At 52.9% G+C, this 22,505-nt stretch overlaps 2 protein-coding genes across 2 annotated transcripts; both read right to left on the bottom strand.

The window, feature by feature from the left end:
• Window positions 1-268: 268 nt before the first annotated feature.
• On the bottom strand, window positions 269-7,099 carry LOC109747026 (organic cation/carnitine transporter 4). Its single transcript, XM_020306120.4, has 3 exons — window positions 6,602-7,099; window positions 902-1,727; window positions 269-811 (listed from the first exon to the last, which is right to left on the bottom strand). The coding sequence occupies exons 1-3, from the start codon at window positions 6,972-6,974 to the stop codon at window positions 460-462; spliced, it is 1,551 nt and encodes a 516-aa protein (XP_020161709.1). The 5' UTR covers window positions 6,975-7,099; the 3' UTR covers window positions 269-459.
• A 4,942-nt stretch (window positions 7,100-12,041) lies between these two features.
• On the bottom strand, window positions 12,042-20,292 carry LOC109747027 (organic cation/carnitine transporter 4). The gene is made up of 3 exons (XM_020306121.4): window positions 19,769-20,292; window positions 12,634-13,459; window positions 12,042-12,552 (listed from the first exon to the last, which is right to left on the bottom strand). Exons 1-3 carry the CDS (start codon window positions 20,145-20,147, stop codon window positions 12,201-12,203), a joined length of 1,557 nt encoding a protein of 518 aa, XP_020161710.1. The 5' UTR covers window positions 20,148-20,292; the 3' UTR covers window positions 12,042-12,200.
• Window positions 20,293-22,505: the final 2,213 nt, after the last annotated feature.

The raw sequence follows: 22,505 nt of genomic DNA, 5'->3' as shown, positions 1-22,505 counted from the left end.
AACCAGGGGTCTGATTCCTTGTGTGTCGAATGCACAAACACTTTAAAAACACATACATAAACATATATGAATATAAATCGTCCTGGTTAGTGTGACATCACCCTTACCATGGGAGAAAAATGTCATCATCTGACCTCGTGCGACAATTATTTCGCAACCCCCATGGGTTTTGGGCTGGAGGATCGACACTTAGTTGCAACACAATATACCACAATTCATCTTATATTTGCAACACCTATTAAACTGAAAAAAAATCAATTCATGGATATGTGTGGGTCACCGATTCTGAAATAATTTAGACTTACAAAATATATGATTTATCAAGAAATGAAACAATGTATAGACATTTCCCAAGCTAAAACAAGTAGACAATCCAATTTGTGTGATTCCCTCTTTTGTGCAACATTGTTTTATGGGCAACAATGATATTTCAGTGCGCCAATGCTTTAGCCTAAGTGATTAGATTAGGGAGTTACTAGTTGCAACTTCATCTCCCCTTTTTGATGATCTCTCCCCTTTCTCCATACCAGCCATGGTGTCATACAAAGGCTTATTCATAGTCTCCGGGAGGCAGAACACCAGTAGCCCACCGATGATGGCCAACATGCCGAACACCACGAATGGCACCCGCTCGCCGAGCAACACCACTATGGGCGCTAGTATGGCCCCCATTTGTGACCCCTGTGCCTTGCACCCCAGTGCGACGGTACGCACCACCGTTGGGAACAACTCTGACGCATATACGAGCAATAGGTTGTATGTTCCTGCCATTCCAAAGATCCCGACCACCCCACATGCCATCCTTGCTACCCTACAATGGCATGCAATTGCATGTCGTTAAAGCAAACCCTTGTGACTCAACTTGTGACTCAAATACATAAAACATGAAGGGTTTAATTACCTCATGGCACCGAAGTTGGGAATAAGACTAGCAGTTGTGCAGAAGACGCCGCTGAGAAGCATCGAGCCAATTGTGAGTGGCTTCCGGCCGAAGTGTTGAAGGAGCACCGCAGTGACCAGGTATGCAGGCATCTCAGCGAGAGAGTTAACAACCACACTGATGTAAAGGTTGATCTTTAGGTTGACCACATTGAGGGTCAACCCAAAGTACACCACTGAGCAAAGAAAGGTGATGATAACTAAGAGCATGAGCCTAGCCCGCATTATCTGCGACCGAAACACATCTAAGACCGACGACGTCTCCACAACGACCTTCTTGGCGATGTCGTCCTCGTCGTCTAGCATGAGCCCCACGCAATGTGGGATGCTCTTGCCATTGGTGGACGCTATGTCTCGTAGGACACGCATCGCATCATCCGTCCGGCAATGCACGAGGTACCAACGCGGGGACTCAGAGACGAATGGCATGACGACGAGCATGAATGCGAGGGATGGCAGAGAGGTGACAATGTAAAGGATGCGCCAAGAGGACTGGAACAATGCTGCGATGCCAGCAAGGGCTGCAATACCGCCGGAGAAGAAATAGCAAGTGGATGTGCCAACGACGCCTCGATAGGATGGCCCAATAGGTTCCGTGGCAAGGACGAAGGAGCAAAAGCAAATGCTTCCGGCACTAAAGCCCGTGAGTAGGCGGAAGGCCGCATAGACCCAATAGTTGGGGGAGAGCGAGGTGAGAAGGCCGAAGCCTCCACTAAGGAAGCACACTAACTGGAGGGAACCTTTCCGACCTAAAAAAGAATCTGACAGGTGTCCAAAGACGCCGGATCCTGCAACCAACCAACCAACGATATGATCAGTCACATGAAGCAACAATGTAAAAGCAAACAAATAAGCTAATAAGCTGTGTTTTGGGTTCTAATCTAATGTATCACTTAGTGAAGAGATTCCCTAATTAGCCCAAATCCAAGTGAACAAAAGTCAGAGCCGCATGGTGGAAACCCTGCAGATATCATCACTTATAATTATCCGTGCATGGCAAGGGAGGTATACATATTTTTGTAGGTTAGCCCGCGATTTACCTGTAATTTGAATGTTAATGTGATTGCGTGAAAAACTGAATTTTGTTTTGTAAGCATAATCATTTATTAGCTTACAAAAGAAACCATGATTTTGTTTGGTAACTCAATGAAAGATAGGACAATTGAAGATGTTTTGAAGCCAAACCAGTAACAAAATTAGATGCAGAAGAAAAATAATCAAAAAAGATGAGGATAAAAAAAGGAGACATAGGCACCTAACCCCTCCCACGACCCCCGCGCAGCCTCGCCCGGTGGCGGCGGGGGGAACCCTAGCTGCGCCGCCGCGGCCCCCTCCCCCACCTCGCCCCATCTCCTCGCCGCCGCCTGAGGCAGCCGCCGGGCAAGCCCGGGGCACCAAGGATGGTGGCGGCGGGGCCTCGGCTGCCCTGCCTGCGTGGGGAGTCCCGGATCTGGAGCGGCGGCTCCTTTGGCGAGGCACGACAGGCTCCGGCAAGCAGCCGTGCGGGCGGTGGATCTGGCGTCCTGGCCGCGCAGGCGGTGAGATCCCGATGGTTGTTGGCGGCTGGCGGCGGCTTCTGCAGCAGTCGGTGTGCGCGATCTGGCGCCTCCCCTCCTCCCCTATTCGGCGTGCGGGCTAGCCTAGTCGGGCCGTGCCTCCCTTGGTCGCCGATTCTGTACAGGAGGCGCTGCTGGTGGCGGGGATATAGTTCGGGCAAAATCCCTGGCCGGCCATGACCGGCCGCGCCGACGGCGACACCTGAGGGCGCTGTTCACCTCCTTGAGGCGTCAGTATGGACTGATCTCCTCACTTCCCCTTCCCCTAGGTCTCCCGGGCGAAAACTCTAACTTTGTTGGCGGCGGCGGCGCTCATGGCACCGTTCCCTTCTTGAAGGCACCGCTTTGGGAACCTTGGGGTTGGGTGGCGCTTGTGGGTGGTGCGGTCCTATCCTAGCATGGATCTACGTCCGTTGCTTGGAGATGGACTCGCGTTCGTGGAGGTCGACGTTTGGCGTCGTGGTGGCGTCGATGGCGGAGGACCTGCCAAGGCTCGCGTAGGTGGAGGTCGTCGTTTAGCGTCGTGGTGGCATCGATGGCAGAGGACCTGCCAAGGTTGACACCTCAATCTGCTCTAAAGATGGACGAGTGGAAGATGGCGGCGACGACACATGTGAGTGCGTCGGACCGATTTGTGCCCCGGACCTGGCAGATGGCTCAGTCGGGGCCTTCGGCTTTAGATGTTAGGCTTAGGTGACAGGTCCGGGTATGTGGCCCAGCTTGCACCCTTCATCCTATAGATAGGACTAGCGGCAGATTGCCAAGATGATGGATTTATGCATATTATTGTTCTACTTTGTAAGGTCCTCGAGAATAACCAATAAAATGGCCGCATGCATCTTCCAGATGCAGAGGTCATGGGCCATCCTTCTTTTCTAGAGAAAAGGTAAAGAATGTTGGACGAAAGATGAGCAATCGACAATAGAACTTTACGTCTGTTTTAAGGTAGGAGAGATGAGATATGTCGGATCCTAGACCCTGTTCGGAAACTTTCAATTATGTGCTTATTATACGCCACCGAGCAGATTATGAGTAGATAATAATTGTCGTTGTAACCCCAACTAGCAAGTAAGGTCATCTCTAACGTCGATTCTCAAACCGTCCGGACGTATTGTGCGATCCAACACAATTTTGTATTGGTCCGCAGGGCAGTCCGGACGCACTTTGTCTCACAAACCGAAGACAAACATGAAGGGTGCTTTATGGGCGTCCGGATAGCACCCAAGCCCGCTTCTGACCACCCTGGCCCACCCAAACCCCTCCTCCTTCGCCCGTGCGTTTCCGCCGGCACCAACTACCTGCATTCATGCCGCTGTAGAGTGGCTGCTCCACATTGAAGCCGGCCCAGAGCGGACGTGACCTCTCACTGCCTTCGCAATTTGCGAACGTTCAATACCGGAGACGAGTTACTGGGCAGGACGGGACATATATCTACCATGCCTATACAATGCTCCGTTTGTCCGTATGCCGCCATTAAGCAGGCTCGCCGGCCGAGAAACCCACTCCGGTGCCGTGCATTGACGCATCTGGACGCGTGGCCTCACCGGAATCCATTATTAAAAGGCGGCCACGGCCGACTAACTCCACGCCACAATACAAGGCACTCCCCATCCTTCTCCTTTGCACGTATCCGCCATGACTGCAAACGGCGAAGCTCTGTGAGAGACCATTTTCATGGAGATGAAGCACAGGTGGCCGCCCTTGAGGCCGCCAGGCAGAGCCGTCATGCCAGTCAGATCGAGGCCGGCTTGCCGGCCAGCTCGCCCAAGTTCTCCGATGACGAGGACGATCCCACGATGAAGACAGGCTCAGACGACACCAAACCGACACCCTCGCCTGTGCACGCCGGCTTCATCATGGAGCAGGCGCTGTCGACACTATAACTCCGCCATGGCGGAGGTGCAGCCAGCTTCGGCGCCTATGTCGGCGTTCCAACAGGCGTAGGTGGAACATCAGTACAACCTGTTCCTCCTGAAGCAGCAGCAGTTGGCAGAGGGCCAGATCGACGGCGAGCGCGCGAGTGAGGATGCCGTAGCGGCCATGACCGCGGCGAACCCCAACTTCGTCGCGGAGCATCGTGCGATCTACGAGGCCATCCGCGCTCAAGGCGCCGCTCGCCAGAAAGCCGCCGCCGCGGAGGAGAACAATGCCAGCTGTGCCTCCTACGTGCCGCCGATGAACTATCCAGCGGCCTGGTGGGACGATGATAGTGTGGGCGCCACCATTTTTATCATGGACCTCAAGTCCACCGGCGACGAACAGGCCGCGGACTCCTCCAAGAATGAGTCGGACACGTGAGGCGGCAGGGCCTTGTGTCCCATGTGGGTCGGTCTGTCTCCCATGTTTCGCTCTTCCCCTCGTTGGAGACCGCACCTTCACTTCACGGGTTTTATCGCCGGCACTCATGGAGACGGCGGATGGAGGAGGCGGTCCCAGGAAAGGAACAATAAGGGCTTGGACGCCGGCGGTTGCTGTAGGTTTTTTTGTTCTAAATGTTTGAAATGTAATAAAAGCCCGCCGTGTTTGCATGAATGTCGTCCATTTATGTAAATTATATCCGAACCTGAATGAAATCTGACCGCGTTTGCATGATTTTTGTCCGGTTAGTTCAGATGGTAGTTGAAATGTAAGCGGACTGACCCCTATCTGTGGGCGGATGCAGGTGAAAATTTGCGGGTAGCTGTTGGAGATGCCCCAACACTACTGGATGACAGTAAAAGACTACTCCAACGTAGTCATTACGTAGTAATTTGTACCCGTAAGATAGTTTCCGCTGCACATGTATACTTCTCTAGCTGCAGTTTAGTAGAGAAGAGTGCAGTGAGAGTCAAACAAGGGCCGAAGTAAAATACAACTACAAATACCCTGTTGAATTAGTAATGCATCCGTCCAGGCGATCCAGTGATGCGAGCTGCCAATTACGATCAAGACATGATTGACGAAGACACGTTTCTCTTGTTAATTAAACCAAACAACAGCTGAAAGATAGTTGAGAGTGTTGTATTACTAGCGTAGAAAAAAAATCCTATAAGCCACTTGATGGCAAATTTCGATCTTTTAGAGTATATGACACCGCTCTCTGGATTACATCATCTCTGATGTGAGCCAAAAGTGGTTGGAAGGAGGCTTAAGACATACACAATGATGCTATCTGAACACTGTCAGCTAAAAGAATTGTTAAATTGGAAGAGTAAGAGAGAAGAGAAAAAATATTGCCTTCTTGTAGCTAAGAGATCATATCTTAGGAAAAAGACAAGACAGTTATACCACTGTTACATATATACTTCCTCCGTTCCTAAATATAAGTCTCTTTAGAGATTCTACTACGAACTACATATGGATGTATATAGACATACTTTAGAGTGTAGATTCACTCATTTTGCTCCGTATGTAGTCATAGTGGAATCTCTTGAAAACTTATATTTAGGAACGGAGGGAGTATTTTTTTAGTTTAAAATTATTCATCCCACAAACTGGAAGATACTTTATTGTGTAGTGTAGTATGTATTTTAGTCTTCTCTAAATGACTTATACTCCCTCTGTTCAAGATACCCAAAGAAAATGCTATTTTATACAAGAACTCATGCCTTTCACTTTTTTTTGTTTGCAATAATCATGCCTTTCACTTTCATAGGTACCCGTCTCCTAACTTGGAAAAGCAACAAACTCTATAAGGTGCATTAATTTCTATAGAAAGGCAAACTTCTCAACGTTTGACCAATTTGTATAGCAAAATTTCAGTAGCTACAACACCAAACAGTCATCACTTCATATTTTATTTGTTTAATATTATATATGTTGATATAAATGTATAAACTTGATCAAACATAAAAACATCTTTAACTTAAAAAAAATACACCTTAGGTTTTAAAATGAAGGAAGTATAGCATAAGATATAATTGCACATGCTCTAGAATCTGTAAAGAAACATATGATCGTTTAGATGAGTAGTGGTTCTTTGTCTGAAGCGGAAAAGTCATGTGTATGACAGGGACCGGCGAAAAGAGAATTAGCAAATCGCATCGGTTCGTTTTTTTTATGCGGGAATGCGCCACCACTAGAGACAGTCAAGCTATGCCGGAATGATAGAGCAGTGGCGGACGTACCCATCATGCAGCCGGCGAAGTAGATGGCCTGGACGAGGCCGACCTTGTACCGCTCGCCGCAGACGAGGCCCCACTCGGCTACCGTCGACGAGCCGCTCCCCTGCTCCCACTCCCACCCGGCCGCGGCGCCGGCGCAGCGGTCGCCGCACCGGCCGTCCCCCGCAGGGCACCACATGGCCGGCTCGCGGTCCGCGAAGATCATCACCATGGTGTGCATCGCCTCCAGCATCCACGCCGCGGTCACCAGCACGAAGTGCCGCAGCTGCCACCGCCCGAACTCCCCCGCGTGCAGCGACAGCGCGTCGTCGATGCTCACGCGGTTGCTGCCGCCGCCGCTGCCGGAGGCGGCGAGGAGCAGCTCGGTGGTGGACATGGCCGCCCGTAGGTCGCGCGCGGAGCGAGAGTGGTAGCTATTCAGTTGCCTTTGGGGCTCGTGGTGTGTGCGTCAGTGCGTGCGTGTACTAGTTGGGGCAACGAGCTTGATCGTGTGCTGCTTGTAGGCTTGTAGCGAGGCACCTGCGTTTATCAATCAGAGTCGCTGGACCCAGCCAAGACCCGCAGCAAACCAAAACAAACTAGCACCCCTCAGGAATGACGACATTCTATTCCCTCCGTTCCTAAATCTAGTCTAAGAGCATCTCCAGCCGTCCCCTCAGGAGGCCTTTTTCATCGCCGGCATGCAATTTTTCGCCCAGTCAGGCCCCCAGACCCCGAAATAGGGTGGGATTTAGCCAAATTTACGGCCGGCGGTACCAACCCAAACCCAGAAAGCTGTGGAGCAGCACTCTTTTTTGCACGCAAAAGCCCCACACGTCAGCCTCTCTCCTCAGTCTCTCTCCTCATTTCCTCACAGGCCCACCACGTGCATGGCCTCTCTCCTGCAGCTCCAGCCACGCCGGAACCCGCCGTCCTTGTTCGTGTCGCCCCGTCTTGGCCAGTGTGAAGGACTCGGCGGAGGAGGCCCCGAGCGCGCCGGCCATGGGCGGCCCCGACCACGACGAGCCACGCACGGGCGGCACCGGCCCCTCGCACGGGCATGACTGGCGGCGGCCACGGCGCCACGGGCGCGCCGGCCAGGGCGGGAGGCCGGGCGGCGCGTGGGGCGTGGCGTGCCGGGCGCCCCCCCTTCCTCCTCCTCCTCTCCGTCCTCGGCGGCGGCGGCCAGGCGCGGGCGCGTCTTGAGCTCGCCCGTGGGCTCCTCGGGCCAGCCATTGAAGTCCTGGACCGCCGGCGTATCGCCGTGGACGGCACCGAGCTTGGCGAGCACGAACTCGAGGAGGAGCGACGACGTCCCGCACGGCCCCCGAAGGGAGGCCAGCTCCGCGCGAGCCAGCGAGAGCGCATCGCGGGTGGTGTTGAGGTCCCGGAGGAGCGCCGTGGAGTCCCAGAGGTGGATGCTCGGCGCGAAGGCAGGCATGTTGAGCGACAGCGACGCGCCGGTGCCCGTGGCTGTCCACGCCGCCGCCCATCGCCGCGCCAACCTGTTGCTGCTGCGAGGTGGTGGTGATCCGGTGCTCTTTGCCCCGTGCATGACCACACTTGTTGCGCGCTCGCGGCCTGAAGATCGGCAACAACTAGCTCTAGCAGTCTAGTAGTGGGCACGGCCACGGGAGCAGCGGCCACGGGCGCGCGCGAGCAGGGCCTGGCGCGGGTGGCGAGCAGCAGGCGCAGGCGCGAGCAGCGGCGGCCATAGCGGGCGGGGCAGCAGCGGCCAGCAGAGGCGAGGACTCGCTTGGGGGTGAAAACGATTGGAGATTTTGTCGTCCCAAGGCCGAAATTCTCACCGGCAGCTCTCCAAGCGGCGAAAAATGCCTCCTGAAGGGCGACTGGAGATGCTCTAAGGAGGCCTAAGTCTTTTTTAAGATTTCAATCCGGACTATATACGAATGTATATAAACACACTTTAGAGTGTAGATTCATTTATTTTGCTTCGTATGTACTCCTTAGTGCAATCTCTAGAAAGACTTATATTTGGGAATGAAGGAAGTATATCCCTTGCATGGATCCACGGTTCGCCGGTGATTTAAAGATTCACGCTATATTTTCCGGGTATGATTTTTTTCCTTTTTGCCGGGGAATGAAAAGTTTTGTCTTGTTTTGAAGTACTATTACATTAGTCTTCGATTTTAAATATAGTATCGAACATTGTATTTTGCTAATCTTCACTTTTTTTTCACGGTGGGACCCAGGCACTTTTTCGCCCGTCGTGGGACTAGTTTCCTTCGTCTGTCCCGACTACCGATCCTCTGGCGTGAGTGCGTGCGATTCTCCCGATATATATTCTCGCTTGGCTAGCCGAGAGCTCCTCCCCAGCGCCTTATGCGCCCTTTGACGCAACTGGCGCCCACTGCACCACGCTAATGGGCCGGCCCATGAGAATGCAAGGCAGTGCAAAAAATGTATTAATGCGCAGAAAAACTACCCGAGAAACTAAATATTGATAGGATTCGATCCTGCGCCAGTTAGCTCCAAAGCTTGGTGGCCAACCAATAGACCTATTAAGCTCTTATTGATAGATTGCAACACCAAACCTCTAAGAACTAACTTTAGACGCGCTTTTTAGAAAAACGGGATTTCTTTTGAAAAGAAATATGAACAAAATTTGAATGTCCACATATTTAAAAAAAATCGCGAATTAGAAAAAAATTTCATGTATTCAAAAACGTTCACCGATTCAAAGTTTCATAAAACTGAAAAAGTTCATCGGTTTTCAAAAAAAGTTCATCGATTTTAAAAAAAAATTCATCGACTTTGAAAAAAGTTCACCGGTTTTCAAAAAAAGTTCATCGAGATTGAAAAAAGTTCATCAACTTTGAGAAAAAAGTTCATCAATTTGAAAAAAGGTTCATCGTTTTTTTAAAAAAGTTCATCACATTTGAAAAAAGTTCATCGAATTTGAGAAAAGTTCATTGAACTTGAAAAAAGTGCACCGATTTTGCGAAAATTTGGTCACCTTTAAAAAGTTCACTCATTTTAATAAGAAAGAGAAAAAAAAAGATAGAAAATGAAACAGGGAAAACAACTGCCTTTTCTGCGTTTATATATAAAGAAAATAAAAAGAACGACCATAGCACATGTGGTTATCTGGTTTAACTGGTTGGTGTGATGTCTACCTAAACGAACGGGCGTGGTTCGAGTCGCGGCTGGCGCACCTTTTTTGGGGAATTTTTAAGAAACAGGAAAGCAAAATGGGCCGGCCCGCTATAAAACCAAGTGTACAGGGGGGTGTGCGCCCTGTACCAAATGGCCTGTATTCGGCGCCTTATTTGGCTGGCTAGCCCGCTTGGGCCTTGGCTCGAGCTTTCGCTAAGGGCAAGTGCAAACGGGCCGGCCCAATTCACATGCTTCGAACAAAATTGCAGTGGTGGGAATCGACCCCGCATTGGATACTAGGGAGACCTGCCAGCCGAGCTTATATGGTGCATGCATTTTATAAAAACCTCTATGAATTTTATAAAAACCTCTATATGTCGGAGGGGGTAAGCAATATGAACGCGGTGCTTAACAACGTACCCAACAAGGTTACGCCTGAGATGAACGAGCTGTTGTTGCTCCATACACATGTGAACAAGTCAAGACTACTCTTTTCCAAATGTTCTCGACCGAATCCCCGGGTCCAGACGGCTTCCCAACGCATTTTAACCAAAGGCATTGGGACATATGCGGGGCCGATGTGACAAAGGCGGTGCTGAGTATTGTGAGAGGAGAAGAATTAAAGCCCAGAATGTATCAACGATAAGTGTTGGTCTTGATCTCAAAGGTAACGAAATCATCTCTACTAACACAATTTAGACCTGTCAATTTATGCAACGTACTATACAAGACGAGTCCGTTACCTTTGGGATGGGTTTGTTACCTTTGGGAGGAGCAATACAGGTTGGAACAAATTTTGCCGGACATCATATCGGAGGAGCAATCGGCCTTCATTCCTGGTAGGCTCATCACGGATAATATCATTAGTGCATATGAGTGTCTTCACTTTATTAAACGCAGCAAGGCAAAGGCGAACAACTATTGTGCGCTAAAACTTGATATGATGAAGGCATATGATAAGCTCGAATGGAGTTACCTTGAAGCTATGATGTTGAAGTTGGGCTTTGCTCCATCATGGGTGTACATTGTCATCAGTATGGTCCAATCAGTTTCCTTCTCAGTTCTTTTTAATGGAGAGGGACTTGACCAGTTCATGCCAAGCAGAGGTATTCGGCAGGGAGATCCAATATCCCCATATCTTTTCTTAATTGCACAGAGGGCCTTTCGTGCCTCCTGAAATCTAGTTCTTCATCATCACTGGATGGTATTAAGGTGGCTCCTACAGCTCCGACTGTGAACCATCTTCTTTTTTCTGATGATAGCCTGTTGCTTTTTAAGTCAAGTAATGATGGGCAAGTTGAAGTATCAAACCTACTGGATAGTTATTGTTTGGCTTCGAGACAGAGGAACAATTTGTTTGTGGCCCATATTTCGATTGTGACCCATGAGTCCGCATACCTGTCAGAAGTAGGGAATTTTTTCATACTTTGGGAGCACACGACGTCCTTCACATGTGACATTCAACGGCGTGACTCTGGTAAGAGCTTTAGCCACAAGAACGCGTACCCAAACCCTTACATAGTCGCCTTCATAGAAAAACCTTGGAGCCAACTGAACCTCTTTGACACGGCCAATGCGACGAGTGAGCTGATCCACTATACCCGCATCATGGTACATCTCTGGGATCCCATGAATCTGAGCCAAAACGTACATGCCATCGAACACCACCGAAGTAGGGTCCGTTTTTCCATCATAGTCCTCCACGAGTAATCCCATACCTCGGAACAACTATGGGCCGCCATGGACGACCTTCTTCCAGTCATCGAGACAAAACATTTGGAAGACAAAAAGATTGTCTCCTGCCTCCCTATACTTTGGAACATGAGCCAGCCCCCAGATCGATTTGAGCGTCTCGAACATCGCTGATGAACTAAAGGGACGATTTGCGTTCAACCTACCAATCGTGAGCCATCTTGCATCTACCTCGCATTTCTTCATTTCCTCCTCCCCCACGATCACATTGTCCAATTCGTTATCCTGCAGGTCCAAGTGCTGCAACATCTCTTCGAGGTTCTTCCCGCTCCAGCCCCCCCGAAGACGACGATCCTGTCGGCGCCGCCATCTTGGGTACAGATCAGATCGGCCTCTCCATAGCCCGGCCAGCAGCAGCCACGAGAGACTGCACCGGTGGCTAGGTTTGGCGGCCAGTAAACTCGCAGCGGTGATGGAGTCGCCGCCAGAGGAGAGAAACCCTAAACAAGAGGGTACGTTACTCATGACCACATGAGGTTGTTTTAATTGACGGAGGGAGTATTTTTTTTCCAACAAACAAATTAACTAGTATAGGAGGTTGTTAGCACTATAAAAGAAGACCCAAAAGAATGGCATACACAGAGACACAAAACTAGAAACATATTACATGTAGGAACAATCAACTGAATTCTTAAAAAGTAAGCTATGCATTAGCACAACGCCAAATAACAATTCGTTGAAGCATGTGCCAATCGCTCTTGTGTGCAACATTTCCGTGGTAACATCTTTCAGTCTCGATAATTACAAAAACTAGTCAAATTTCGGAGTTCCCCGGTATAACTCCTCCTTCACTTATAGGCGCCCTCTCCCCTTTCTCCAGCCCGAACATGGTGTCGTACAAGGGCTTGTTCATAGTCTCTGGGAGGCAGATCACAAGCAGCCCACCAATGATGCCAAACACGCCGAACACCGCGAATGGCACTTGCTCCCCAAGCACAACCACCAAGGGCGCCAGTATGGCGCCCATCTGCGATGCCTGTGCTGTACATCCCATCGCCGCGGTACGTACAGCTGTTGGGAACAACTCTGCAGTGTATACGACCAACAGGCTGTATGTCGCTGCCATTCCAAAGATTCCTACCATCCCGCATGCCATCCTCACCACCCTACAATGACACGCACTTGTATGCGGTTAAAGCAAACCTCACCCTGTCATGCACATGCAAAATCAAGAAGGGTTCAATTACCTCAAGGCACCGACACCGGCAATAAGACTGGCAGATGTGCAGAAAATGCCGCTGAGAATCATCGAGCCAATAGCGAGTGGTTTCCGGCCAAAACGTTGGAGGAGCACTGTAGTAAGCAGGAACCCGGGCATCTCAGCGAGACAGTTAGCAACCACGCTGATGTAAAGGTTAAGCTTTAGGTTGACCACGTTGAGGCTCAGCCCAAAGTACACTGCGGAGCAAAGGAAGCTGATGATCACCGACAGCACGAGCCTGCCCCGCGTTGCTCGCGATCGGAACACATCCAAGATCGTCGACGACGACTCCTCGACCTTCTTGTTGAGGTCATCTTCATCATCGAGCTTGAGCGTGACACCATCTGGGATGCTTCTGCCATTAGTAGATGCAATGTTTCGTAGAATCCGCATTGCGTCGTCGGTGCGTCGCCGCACGAGGTACCAACGCGGGGACTCGGATACGAACGGCATGACGGCGAGCGCGAAGACAAGTGATGGCATGGAAGTGACGACGTAGAGCAAGCGCCAGGATGACTGGCACATCGCGGCTATGCCGGCAAGGACTGCGATGCCTCCGGAGAAGAAGTAGCAAGTGGACATGCCGGTGACCCCACGATAGGATGGGCCTATCGGCTCCGTGGCGAGGACGAAGGCACAAAGGCAAACGCTTCCAGCGCTAAATCCTGTGAGAAGGCGCAAGGCCATGTAGACCCAATAATTGGGGGAGAGCGCGGTGAGGAGGCCGAAGATGGCATTGAGAAAGCACACCATGTGTAGGGTCCCCTTCCGACCCATAAAAGAGTCTGACAGATGCCCAAAAACGCCGGCGCCTGCAACAAGCAAATAGTATAATGAACAACTACATGAAACAACGACAACATAAAAAAAACTGTTGGATTGAACCAGGTTTTGTGTTGTAATCCAGTTGATAACTTAGTCTAGCAATTTCCTAATTAGGTGAAATCCTAGTGAAGAAGAGTCAGGGCCCATGTAGATAGAGGGACTGGGATCCTCTCACTTAACTTAGGTGACTTAGCAGTGCTCACATGTGGGCGAACTAACATATAGACCCAAATGTCAGCCACTGCTATGCCGCCTAACTTAAGAGCAAGTCTAGCAGATGGTCTATACGCGATACTGTAAAATCAGTTTACGGGTCACCATAAACTTGTCTTTGCGGTATGAAATTGAATCTGCCAGAACAGATACTGCCAAACTGTACTGCAAAAAACAAATCCCTCTGCTTGCTCCGGCGACGCTCCTCGGCTTGCTCCGGTGACCCTCCGGCGAGGCTCCGGCGGCCGCTGCTCCAGCGACGCTCCAGGGACGGTCCGGCGGCCGCTGCCGAGCTCCTCGGCTTGCTCTGGCGACGTTCTGGCCGCCTGCTCCGGCGTGGACTATTTTACGGTTCACCTTAAAATTGGCTCGAAAACTTCAGATATAGGATACGTGGGTGATAATATGCGGTGACCTGCAACTTTTTTATGGGACCTGCTATTTTATGGGATATATTCAGTGTGTGTTTTGCTAGAATTGCTATCTGCTACCGTAAATTCAGAGGTTATCTGCTAGAGTCGATCGCGATGTGGGATATATTCAGTGTGTGTTCTGCTCTAACGAAGCAGATGTCGATCGTCAGCAGTTTTTGTCTTTTTTGAGGCGTATAAACCGGATCGCAGTCACTGTCAGCTACCTACGGAACTTTCCTGTTTTTTCCTCTAATAATGGTGTTCATGGTATAAGCCACTGAGCAGACTACGAGTAGATTGTGCAGCAATTGTGAACACCAACTTGCTAATCTAAAAAAAAGCAACATTGCTGGATGACAGTAAATGCAACATTTACCTGCTTAGAGCATCTCCAACAGCCGGCGCGCTAAAAAGTACTTTGCAGCGCGCCCATCGCCTGAAAAAGCGCGGCGGACAGCGCTGGCTCCAGCAGCCGTGCTAAAATTTAGCGCACGCGCGTAGCTCCAGCAGGCACGCTAAAATGCAGCGCGCGCTATCGCACGAACATTGCAGACATATTTTTTAATAAAAACGATACATATAATAAATAGATAGATAAAACAATATACTCCCTCCGTTCCGAATTACTTGTCGCAGGTATGGATGTATCTAAATGTATTTTAGTTCTAGATACATCCATTTCTGCGACGAGTAATTTGGAACGAAGGGAGTATTACATAGTCATAGCATAGATAGATAAACGATACATAGATAGATAAACGATACATAGATAGATAAAACTACGGTCCGGCGGCCGCTGCCGAGCTCCTCCGCTTGCTCTGGCGATGTTCTGGCCGCCTGCTCCGGCATTGACTATTTTACCGTTCATCTTAAAATTGGCTTGAAAACTGCAGATATAGGGTATGTGGGTGATAATATGCGGTGTTGAGTTGTATTTTGTGTTGCATGTATTACGTGTTGTGGCCCGCCTTCTAGTTGTGTATAGTTGAGGTTGAGGCCTACCCTGTACTTATATATACGTGCACCAGCACCCCATCGATACAACGATTATTGTATTGCAAAACATCTCTCTACATGGTATCAGTTTTTAGGTTTTGATCCTCGTCTTCCGCTGCCCCGCTGCCGCGCGCTCCTCCCGCACCGCCGCCGCCGCCACCCCACCGCCGACGCGCGCTCCTCCCGCGCCGCCGCCGCCGCCGCCGCCGCCACCGCCGCGCGATTCCTCCCGCGCCGCCGCCGCCGCGACCCCGCCGCCGTAGCCGCTGCCGCGCGATTCCTCCCGCGCCGCCGCCGCCGCGACCCCATCGCCACCGCCGCCGCGCGACTCCTCCCGCGCCGCCGCCGCTCTCCCGCCGGCCGCCGACCGCCCGCTGCCGCCGTCGGACCCCCGATGGCGTTCACCAGCCTGTCCGCCGCCGCCTCTGCTGTCCCGCCACCGGCGCCCTTCGGTGCGGCCCCGCCACCATACGGCGCGTCGGCCCCCTACGGCGCATCCGGCGTCACCCACATGCAGCAGGCCCAGCCAATGGCCGGCGGCCATGCTCCGCCCGCCCCGCCATGACCTCTCCGGGCTGGTGTTACCCGCTGCCGCCACCCGCGCCTCCCCAGCAGCAGCCGGCCCAGGGCGCAGGGTGGGCCCCGCACTACCCGCAGGATCTCCCCGCGGGCCACCAGGGGTTCATCGACGCGCCTTACCAGTCGACCGGCGCCGGCTACGGTGCCCTCCTTCTGCCGCCGCCCCTCGGTGGTTATGGCCCGCCCGCTCCGGCGCTGCCCTACGGGGGCCTTTCGCCGCCGCCGGTACCTGTGCCATGGGACCCCGCCCTCCTCGCCGCCCAGCACTCCGCGCCGTTGCCGAGTAGCTCTGTCGGCGGAGGCGACTGGTACATGGACCCAGGTGCTACTGCGCACATGACAGCTCATCTCGGTAACCTAACCTCCTCCACTCCCGTTCACACACCCACTCGTATCACCGTCGGCAACGGCTCCTCCTTACCTATTAGTCATATCGGTAGCACTAGTTTTCCCTCCACTTCCACACCCATCACTATGTCTAATGTTCTTGTTTCACCTGAATTAGTCACGAACCTAGTTTCTGTTCGTCATCTTACTCGTGAGAACCCACTTACTGTTGAATTTGACGGTGTTGGCTTTTCTGTGAAAGACGCCCGTACCCGAATGGTCCTTCATCGATGTGACAGTCCCGATGAGCTCTACCCCGTGCACGCCGGCGCCTCCACTCCAAGAGGTAACAAATGGTTTGTTGATGATGAACTCCTTGCTCTTGTGCTTCAAATGATAGTCTCCCCAACACTCAACTCTCTCTCATAGGATTGAATTTGGTGGAAAGATGATTTGAGTGGAAAGCAACTTGGGGAAGGCTAGAGATCAAGATTTATGTGGTTGGAATGGAATATCTTGACCTCAACACAAGTGTAGGTGGTTCTCTCTCAGAAAATGTATGTTGGAAGTGTAGGCATGTTCTGATGGCTCTCTCCACGAATGAAGAGTGGGTGGAGGGGTATATATAGGCCACCGCCACTCTCTTAGTTAACATTCGTCCGTGTCGCCCTCGGGGGAACTACGCCCCTCACCATCTTCTCTTCGGCACACCACCGTCCTATGATGGTCTCCGCATCTTCGGGTGTCTCTGTTATCCTAGCACCGCGTCCACCACGCCACACAAGCTCGCACCACGATCCGTCCCATGCGTCTTCCTTGGCTACCCTCCTAACACCAAAGGTTACCGGTGCTATGATCCTGTCACTCATCGCGTGTACACCTCGAGGCACGTGTACTTTGTCGAGACGGTGTTCCTTTTTTCCAGGTTCCTCCGGCATCGGCTCCTTCGGCGCCGGCCCCCGCGCCCCCTTCATGGAGCGATGCGCGGTGGCACCCCCGGCCCGGCGCCCTCTGCCGCCCCCACCCGGCTTCGCGACTCCCTCCCCCGAGGTCGAGTCCGAGCGAGCCCTCGGGTCCCCGTCTCCCTCATACGAGGTTGAGCCCGGCACCCCGCCCGCCACCCCTGCGACGGGCTCGACGTCAAGCTCGCCCGTTGCCTCTTCCGCCGCCGGATCGGCCGGCGCTGCTGCCGCCGCGGCCCCCGCCTCCGCCGCCGCCGCTGCGGCCTCCGACGCCGCTGCTGCCGCGATCCCCTCCGCGGCCGCGGCCCCCATCGCCGCACCGGGTGCCCCCGCCGCCGTGGCCCCCGTTGCCGCGGCATCCGCCGGCCCTGCTGCCCCGTCACTTGGTGTGACCACCCGTGCCCGAGCAGGAGTGCTTCGGCCTAGCACGCGCTACTCCGCCGACGAGTATGTGTGCACCGCCTCAACGTCGACGCCATCACCCGTCCCCACCTCCGCTCGCGCTGCCCTTCGGGATCCCCACTGGCTAGCTGCGATGCAGGAGGAGTTCGACGCCCTACAGCGCAACCGCACGTGGCAGCTTGTTCCGCGACCCCCTCGTGCCAACATCATCTCTGGCAAGTGGGTGTTTCGCCACAAGACTCGCCCGGACGGTTCTCTCAAGCGCTACAAGGCTCGATGGGTGGTTCGCGGATTTCGGCAGCGCGCGGGTGTGGACTTCACCGACACCTTCGCCCCGGTTGTTAAACCGGGCACGTTCCGCGCCGTGCTCCAGTTGGCGGTCTCGCGCGCCTGGCCTGTGCACCAGTTGGACGTCTCCAACACCTTCTTGCACGGCCACCTTGCCGAGCAGGTGTACTGTGAGCAACCCATTGGCTTCGTCGACGGCGAGCACCCAGACTTTGTGTGCTTGCTCTTCCGTTCTCTTTATGGGTTGAAGCAGGGGCCTCGGGCTTGGTACCAGCATATCGCAGCCTACCTGTAGTCTTTGGGCTTTCGGTCCACTCGCTCCGATGCCTCACTATTCGTGTATCATCAGGGAGCTGACACTGCATATCTGCTGCTCTACGTCGACGACATCATCCTCACGGCGTCCGCCCCCGATCTCCTTCAGCGGTTGACTGCTCGTCTTCATGATGAGTTCGCCCTCAAGGACTTGGGGCCCCTGCACTACTTCCTCGGCATCGAGGTGGTCCGCCGGCCTGACGGCTTCTTTCTGCATCAGCAGAAGTACGCCCACGAGCTCCTGGAGCGTGCCGGTATGCTTAACTGCAAGCCGGCGCCCACACCCGTCGACACGAAGGCGAAGGTCTCTGCTCTGGAGGGGTCTCTCGCGTCCGATGGAGTGTTTTATCGCTCCATTGTTGGTGCTTTACAGTACCTGACGCTGACTCGACCCGACCTACAGTACGCTGTTCAGCAGGTGTGCCTCCACATGTACGCCCCGCGTGACTCCCACTGGACCTTGGTGAAGCGTATTCTCCGTTATATACGTGGCACCATGTCCTTGGGACTCACCCTGACGGCCTCCGCTTCCACCGACCTCGTGGCCTACTCGGATGCCGACTGGGCTGGCTGCCCCGACACTCGACGCTCCACGTCCGGCTACTGCGTCTACCTTGGGCCCTCGTTGATCTCTTGGTCATCGAAACGGCAGCCTACGGTCTCCCGCTCCAGCGCCGAGGCAGAGTATCGCGCCGTGGCTGAGTGCTCTTGGCTCCGTCAGCTGCTCCAGGAGTTGCTTTGTGATGTTCATAAAGCTACTCTTGTCTATTGTGATAACGTCAGCGCGGTCTACCTTTCCGCCAACCCGGTGCACCATCGCCGTACGAAGCATATTGAGCTCGATATTCACTTCGTGCGCGAGCAGGTTGCCCTTGGCCGTGTTCGGGTTCTTCATGTGCCGACGTCGCAACAGTTTGCTGATGTGATGACTAAGGGATTGCCTACTTCCGTCTTCGAGGAGTTTCGGTCCAGTCTCTGTGTCTCTGGCGACGCTTCGAGTGCCGGGGGGGGGGGGGGGGGGGGCGTTGAGTTGTATTTTGTGTTGCATGTATTACGTGTTGTGGCTCACCTCCTAGTTGTGTATAGTTGAGGTTGAGACCTACCCTGTACTTATATATACGTGCACCAGCACCCCATCAATACAACGATTATTGTATTGCAAAACATCTCTGGTGACCTGCAATTTCTTTTACGGGATCTGCTATTTACAGGATATATTCGGTGTGTTTTTTGCTAGAATTGCTATCTGCTACTGTAAATTTAGAGGTTATCCGATACAGTTGCTCTAATGAAGCAGATGTCGATCGTTACCAGTTTTTGTCTTTTTGAGGCGTACACCGGATCTCAGTCACTGTCAGCTACATACGCAACTTTCCTGGTTTTTACCTCTAATAATGGGTGCTCATAGTATAGACCACTGAGCAGACTATGAGTAGTTATTTGTGCAGCAATTGTGAACACCAACTTGCTAATCTAAAAAAAGCAACACTGCTGGATGACAGTAAAATGCAACATTTACCTGCTTATACTACTACATTAGGGGCTGACAGATTCCGCTGCAGTTCAGTAAAAAAAATATGCAGCGAGAGTCCAACAAGGGCTGAAGTAAAATATAACTAGAGATGCATGGCTAGCAAGTCCACAACCACAAGAGGTGTACAACGCTTGTGATGTACGTAAGCGGCTAGAGAGTCATCACGGATCGCCATCAAGACGGCTAGATAGCATGACGAACCATCGAGACGGCGGAATCGTTCAAAGCTTGACCGATGGGAGCAGAGCAGAGCAGTGACGTACTCACCGATCATGCAGCCGGCGAAGAACAAGGCCTGGACGAGGCCGACCTTGTAGCGCTCGCCGCAGACGAGGCCCCACTCGGCCACCGTCGACGAGCCGCTCCCCTGCTCCCACTCCCACCCGGCCGCGGCGCCGGCGCAGCGGTCGCGGCACCGCCCGTCCCCCGCGGGGCACCACATGGCCGGCTCGCGGTCGGCGAAGATCATCACCATGGTGTGCATCGCCTCCAGCGTCCACGCCGCCGTCACCAGCAGGAAGTGCCACAGCTGCCACCGCCCGAACTCCCCCGCGTGCAGCGCCAGCGCGTCGTCGATGCTCAAGCGCTCCCCGCCGCCGGCGCCGCCGCTGCCGGAGGCGGGGAGGAGCGCCTCCGTGGTCGACATGTGCGAGCGTGGTGTTGGCAGTACTCACTCTGGTTTACTACCCTTGGCGCTCGTCGTTAGCTAGCAGCTAGGGCGCGTGGTACTTGTAGCCGCGTAGGCGGAGCGAGGCAACTGCCCGACACAGGAGTCAACTGTGGCGCGGTCTCGCTCATCGCGTGTATCGTGCGGATCAAATAAAAAGCGAAATATTCAGGGTAATCTACTCCGTATCGGCGACTGAGTTGGTTATGCTAGCTGCAAAGATTTGACTCGCTGCAAGTACAGTCTAAATAAACAAGGTGTAGGCATCACGACAGCAGTGGCGTTTTGGCATCACGACAGCTGCAGGGAGTATTAAGGAAGCGTGTCTGCCCGATCCAAGATGCGTCAGCAAAATCGCCAAGTTGACAGATTTTTTATTTTTTTTGAAAGATCCGCTTATGGCCGGACAAGCTGAAAGGTGAAGGATGAAGGGGATGCAGGAGCGACATAACCGTTTCCTAGGAATGGATTCTTGATGGAGGGGATTGCAGAGGGATCCAAATTATGGTTGCGTTTTTACCTTAATAATATGTAAACAATGGAAGCCGGGTAAGCCGTTGGATACTCAATCATAAGAGCAACTCTACCAGTTTTTTTTTGAAAGACCCGGTTATGGCCGGCCAAGCTGAAAGATTTTAAGAAAAAGGGTTTTCCCCGCTTTATATTATAAAGTAACGAACCAAGCATCCAATACAACAGTACATAGTACAATCAAGTTATAAAGTCATGTTGAGGGCACAGCAGGACAAACCCCAAAGAAAGCTAAGAAAACTAATCCGGCTCGGGAGGTGGTGGCGGCGGAGGTGGAGCAAAAGCCGACGCCGAGGAACGAAGACCCGCAATGATGTTGTCGACGGCGTCTCGGTCGCGCCGCTTGCTAAGCGGTCTCCAGAGATGTAAGAAGCCACACATTTTATAGATTGCATCAGTCACACGGCACGGAATCACGCGTTCGATGACTAGTTTATCGCGACCACACTAGAGGGTCCATGCCAAGGTACCCAAAGCCACCCAAGTGGGGGCGCGACTAGGACCGGGGAGCCTAAGGACCTCCCCAAACAGGTCCGGGAGGTTGTCGTGGCAGCAATTGCTGCCAACCACCTCCCGAAAGCAGCTCCATAGGAACTGCGCCTCCGGGCACCGGAAGAAAATGTGGTTGCAATCCTCCGGTACCATACAAATGGGGCAGAGGCTGTCCCCAGGGCCATTCCGTTTTCGGACCTCCGTGCCCGAAGGGAGTCGGCCCCGGACCCATTGCCAGAGAAATATGCGGATTTTCAAGGGGAGTTTGATCTCCCAAAGCACCGATAGTTCCACCGGGCCAGGGGTGGAAACAATCGCCTGGTATAGGGACCTCGTCGAGAATCTGCCGCTTGGCTCGAGATACCAAGACAACGAATCGGGCTCAAGGGAGGGGGAGTGGAGGGCAATACACTCGAATAATTTGTCCCGTTGCTCGAGCTCCACCGCCCCGAAGGTACGGCGGAAGGCAATAGCGCCCAAGTCAGCTAACGCCACAGCCATAGAAAGTTGTGGGCGGGCACAAATCGAGAATAACGCGTAAAATCGTTCCGCAAAGGGACAGGTCCCGGCCCACCTATGAAGCTAGAATAGGGTGCCGGACCCGGTGCCCACTTTAATGGAGGTCCCAATGCACAAGACCGGCATCACACGGACCACTGATTGCCAGAATTGGGACCCTCCAAATCTAGAGGCGAAGGCCAGCGGGTGCCCGCTAAGGGAGTCCTGGACTAAGGGGTCCTCGGGCGTCCGGCCTGTTATCCATGGGCCGGACTGATGGGCTGTGAAGACATGAAGACCGAAGACCATACTCGTGTCCGGATTGGACTCTCCTTGGCGTGGAAGGCAAGCTAGGCGACCAGCTGTGAAGATTCTTTCTTATGTAACCGACCCCATGTAACCCTAGATCTCTCCGATGTCTATATAAACCGGAGAGCATAGTCCGGATAGGACACATTCATTATCATATACATATAGGCCAGGCTTCTAGGGTTTAGCCATTGCGATCTCGTGGTAGATCAACTCTTGTAACACTCATATTCATCAAGATCAATCAAGCAGGAAGTAGGGTATTACCTCCATAGAGAGGGCCTGAACCTGGGTAAACATCGTGTCCCCCGTCTCCTGTTACCATCGATCCTAGACGCACAGTTCGGGACCCCCTACCCGAGATCCGCCGGTTTTGACACTGACAGTGGTGCTTTCATTGAGAGTTCCACTGTGCCGTCGGCAAAGGATTCGATGGCCCCTTCGATCGTCGGTAATGGCGCCGTTCAGGGAGAAACCTTCCTCCCCGGACAAACCTTTGTGTTCGGC

The sequence above is a fragment of the Aegilops tauschii genome, chromosome 2 (genome assembly GCF_002575655.3).
Source record: "Aegilops tauschii subsp. strangulata cultivar AL8/78 chromosome 2, Aet v6.0, whole genome shotgun sequence".
NCBI classification, from domain to species: domain Eukaryota; kingdom Viridiplantae; phylum Streptophyta; class Magnoliopsida; order Poales; family Poaceae; genus Aegilops; species Aegilops tauschii.
The sequence above is the reverse complement of the archived record's forward strand: the minus strand, read 5'-3'. Positions and strand labels throughout refer to the sequence as shown.

What these genes read in the sequence shown, in the direction of transcription:
- LOC109747026 (XM_020306120.4), bottom strand. Translation starts at nt 6,974, where the DNA reads ATGTCCACCACCGAGCTGCTCCTCGCCGCCTCCGGCAGCGGCGGCGGC. An exon ending in CTTCGCCGGCTGCATGATGG is followed by an intron (nt 1,728 to 6,601) that starts GTACGTCCGCCA and finishes GGTTGGTTGCAG; the next exon opens with GATCCGGCGTCTTTGGACAC. An exon ending in CCCAACTTCGGTGCCATGAG is followed by an intron (nt 812 to 901) that starts GTAATTAAACCC and finishes ATGCCATTGTAG; the next exon opens with GGTAGCAAGGATGGCATGTG.
- LOC109747027 (XM_020306121.4), bottom strand. Translation starts at nt 20,147, where the DNA reads ATGTCGACCACGGAGGCGCTCCTCCCCGCCTCCGGCAGCGGCGGCGCC. An exon ending in CTTCGCCGGCTGCATGATCG is followed by an intron (nt 13,460 to 19,768) that starts GTGAGTACGTCA and finishes TGCTTGTTGCAG; the next exon opens with GCGCCGGCGTTTTTGGGCAT. An exon ending in GCCGGTGTCGGTGCCTTGAG is followed by an intron (nt 12,553 to 12,633) that starts GTAATTGAACCC and finishes GTGTCATTGTAG; the next exon opens with GGTGGTGAGGATGGCATGCG.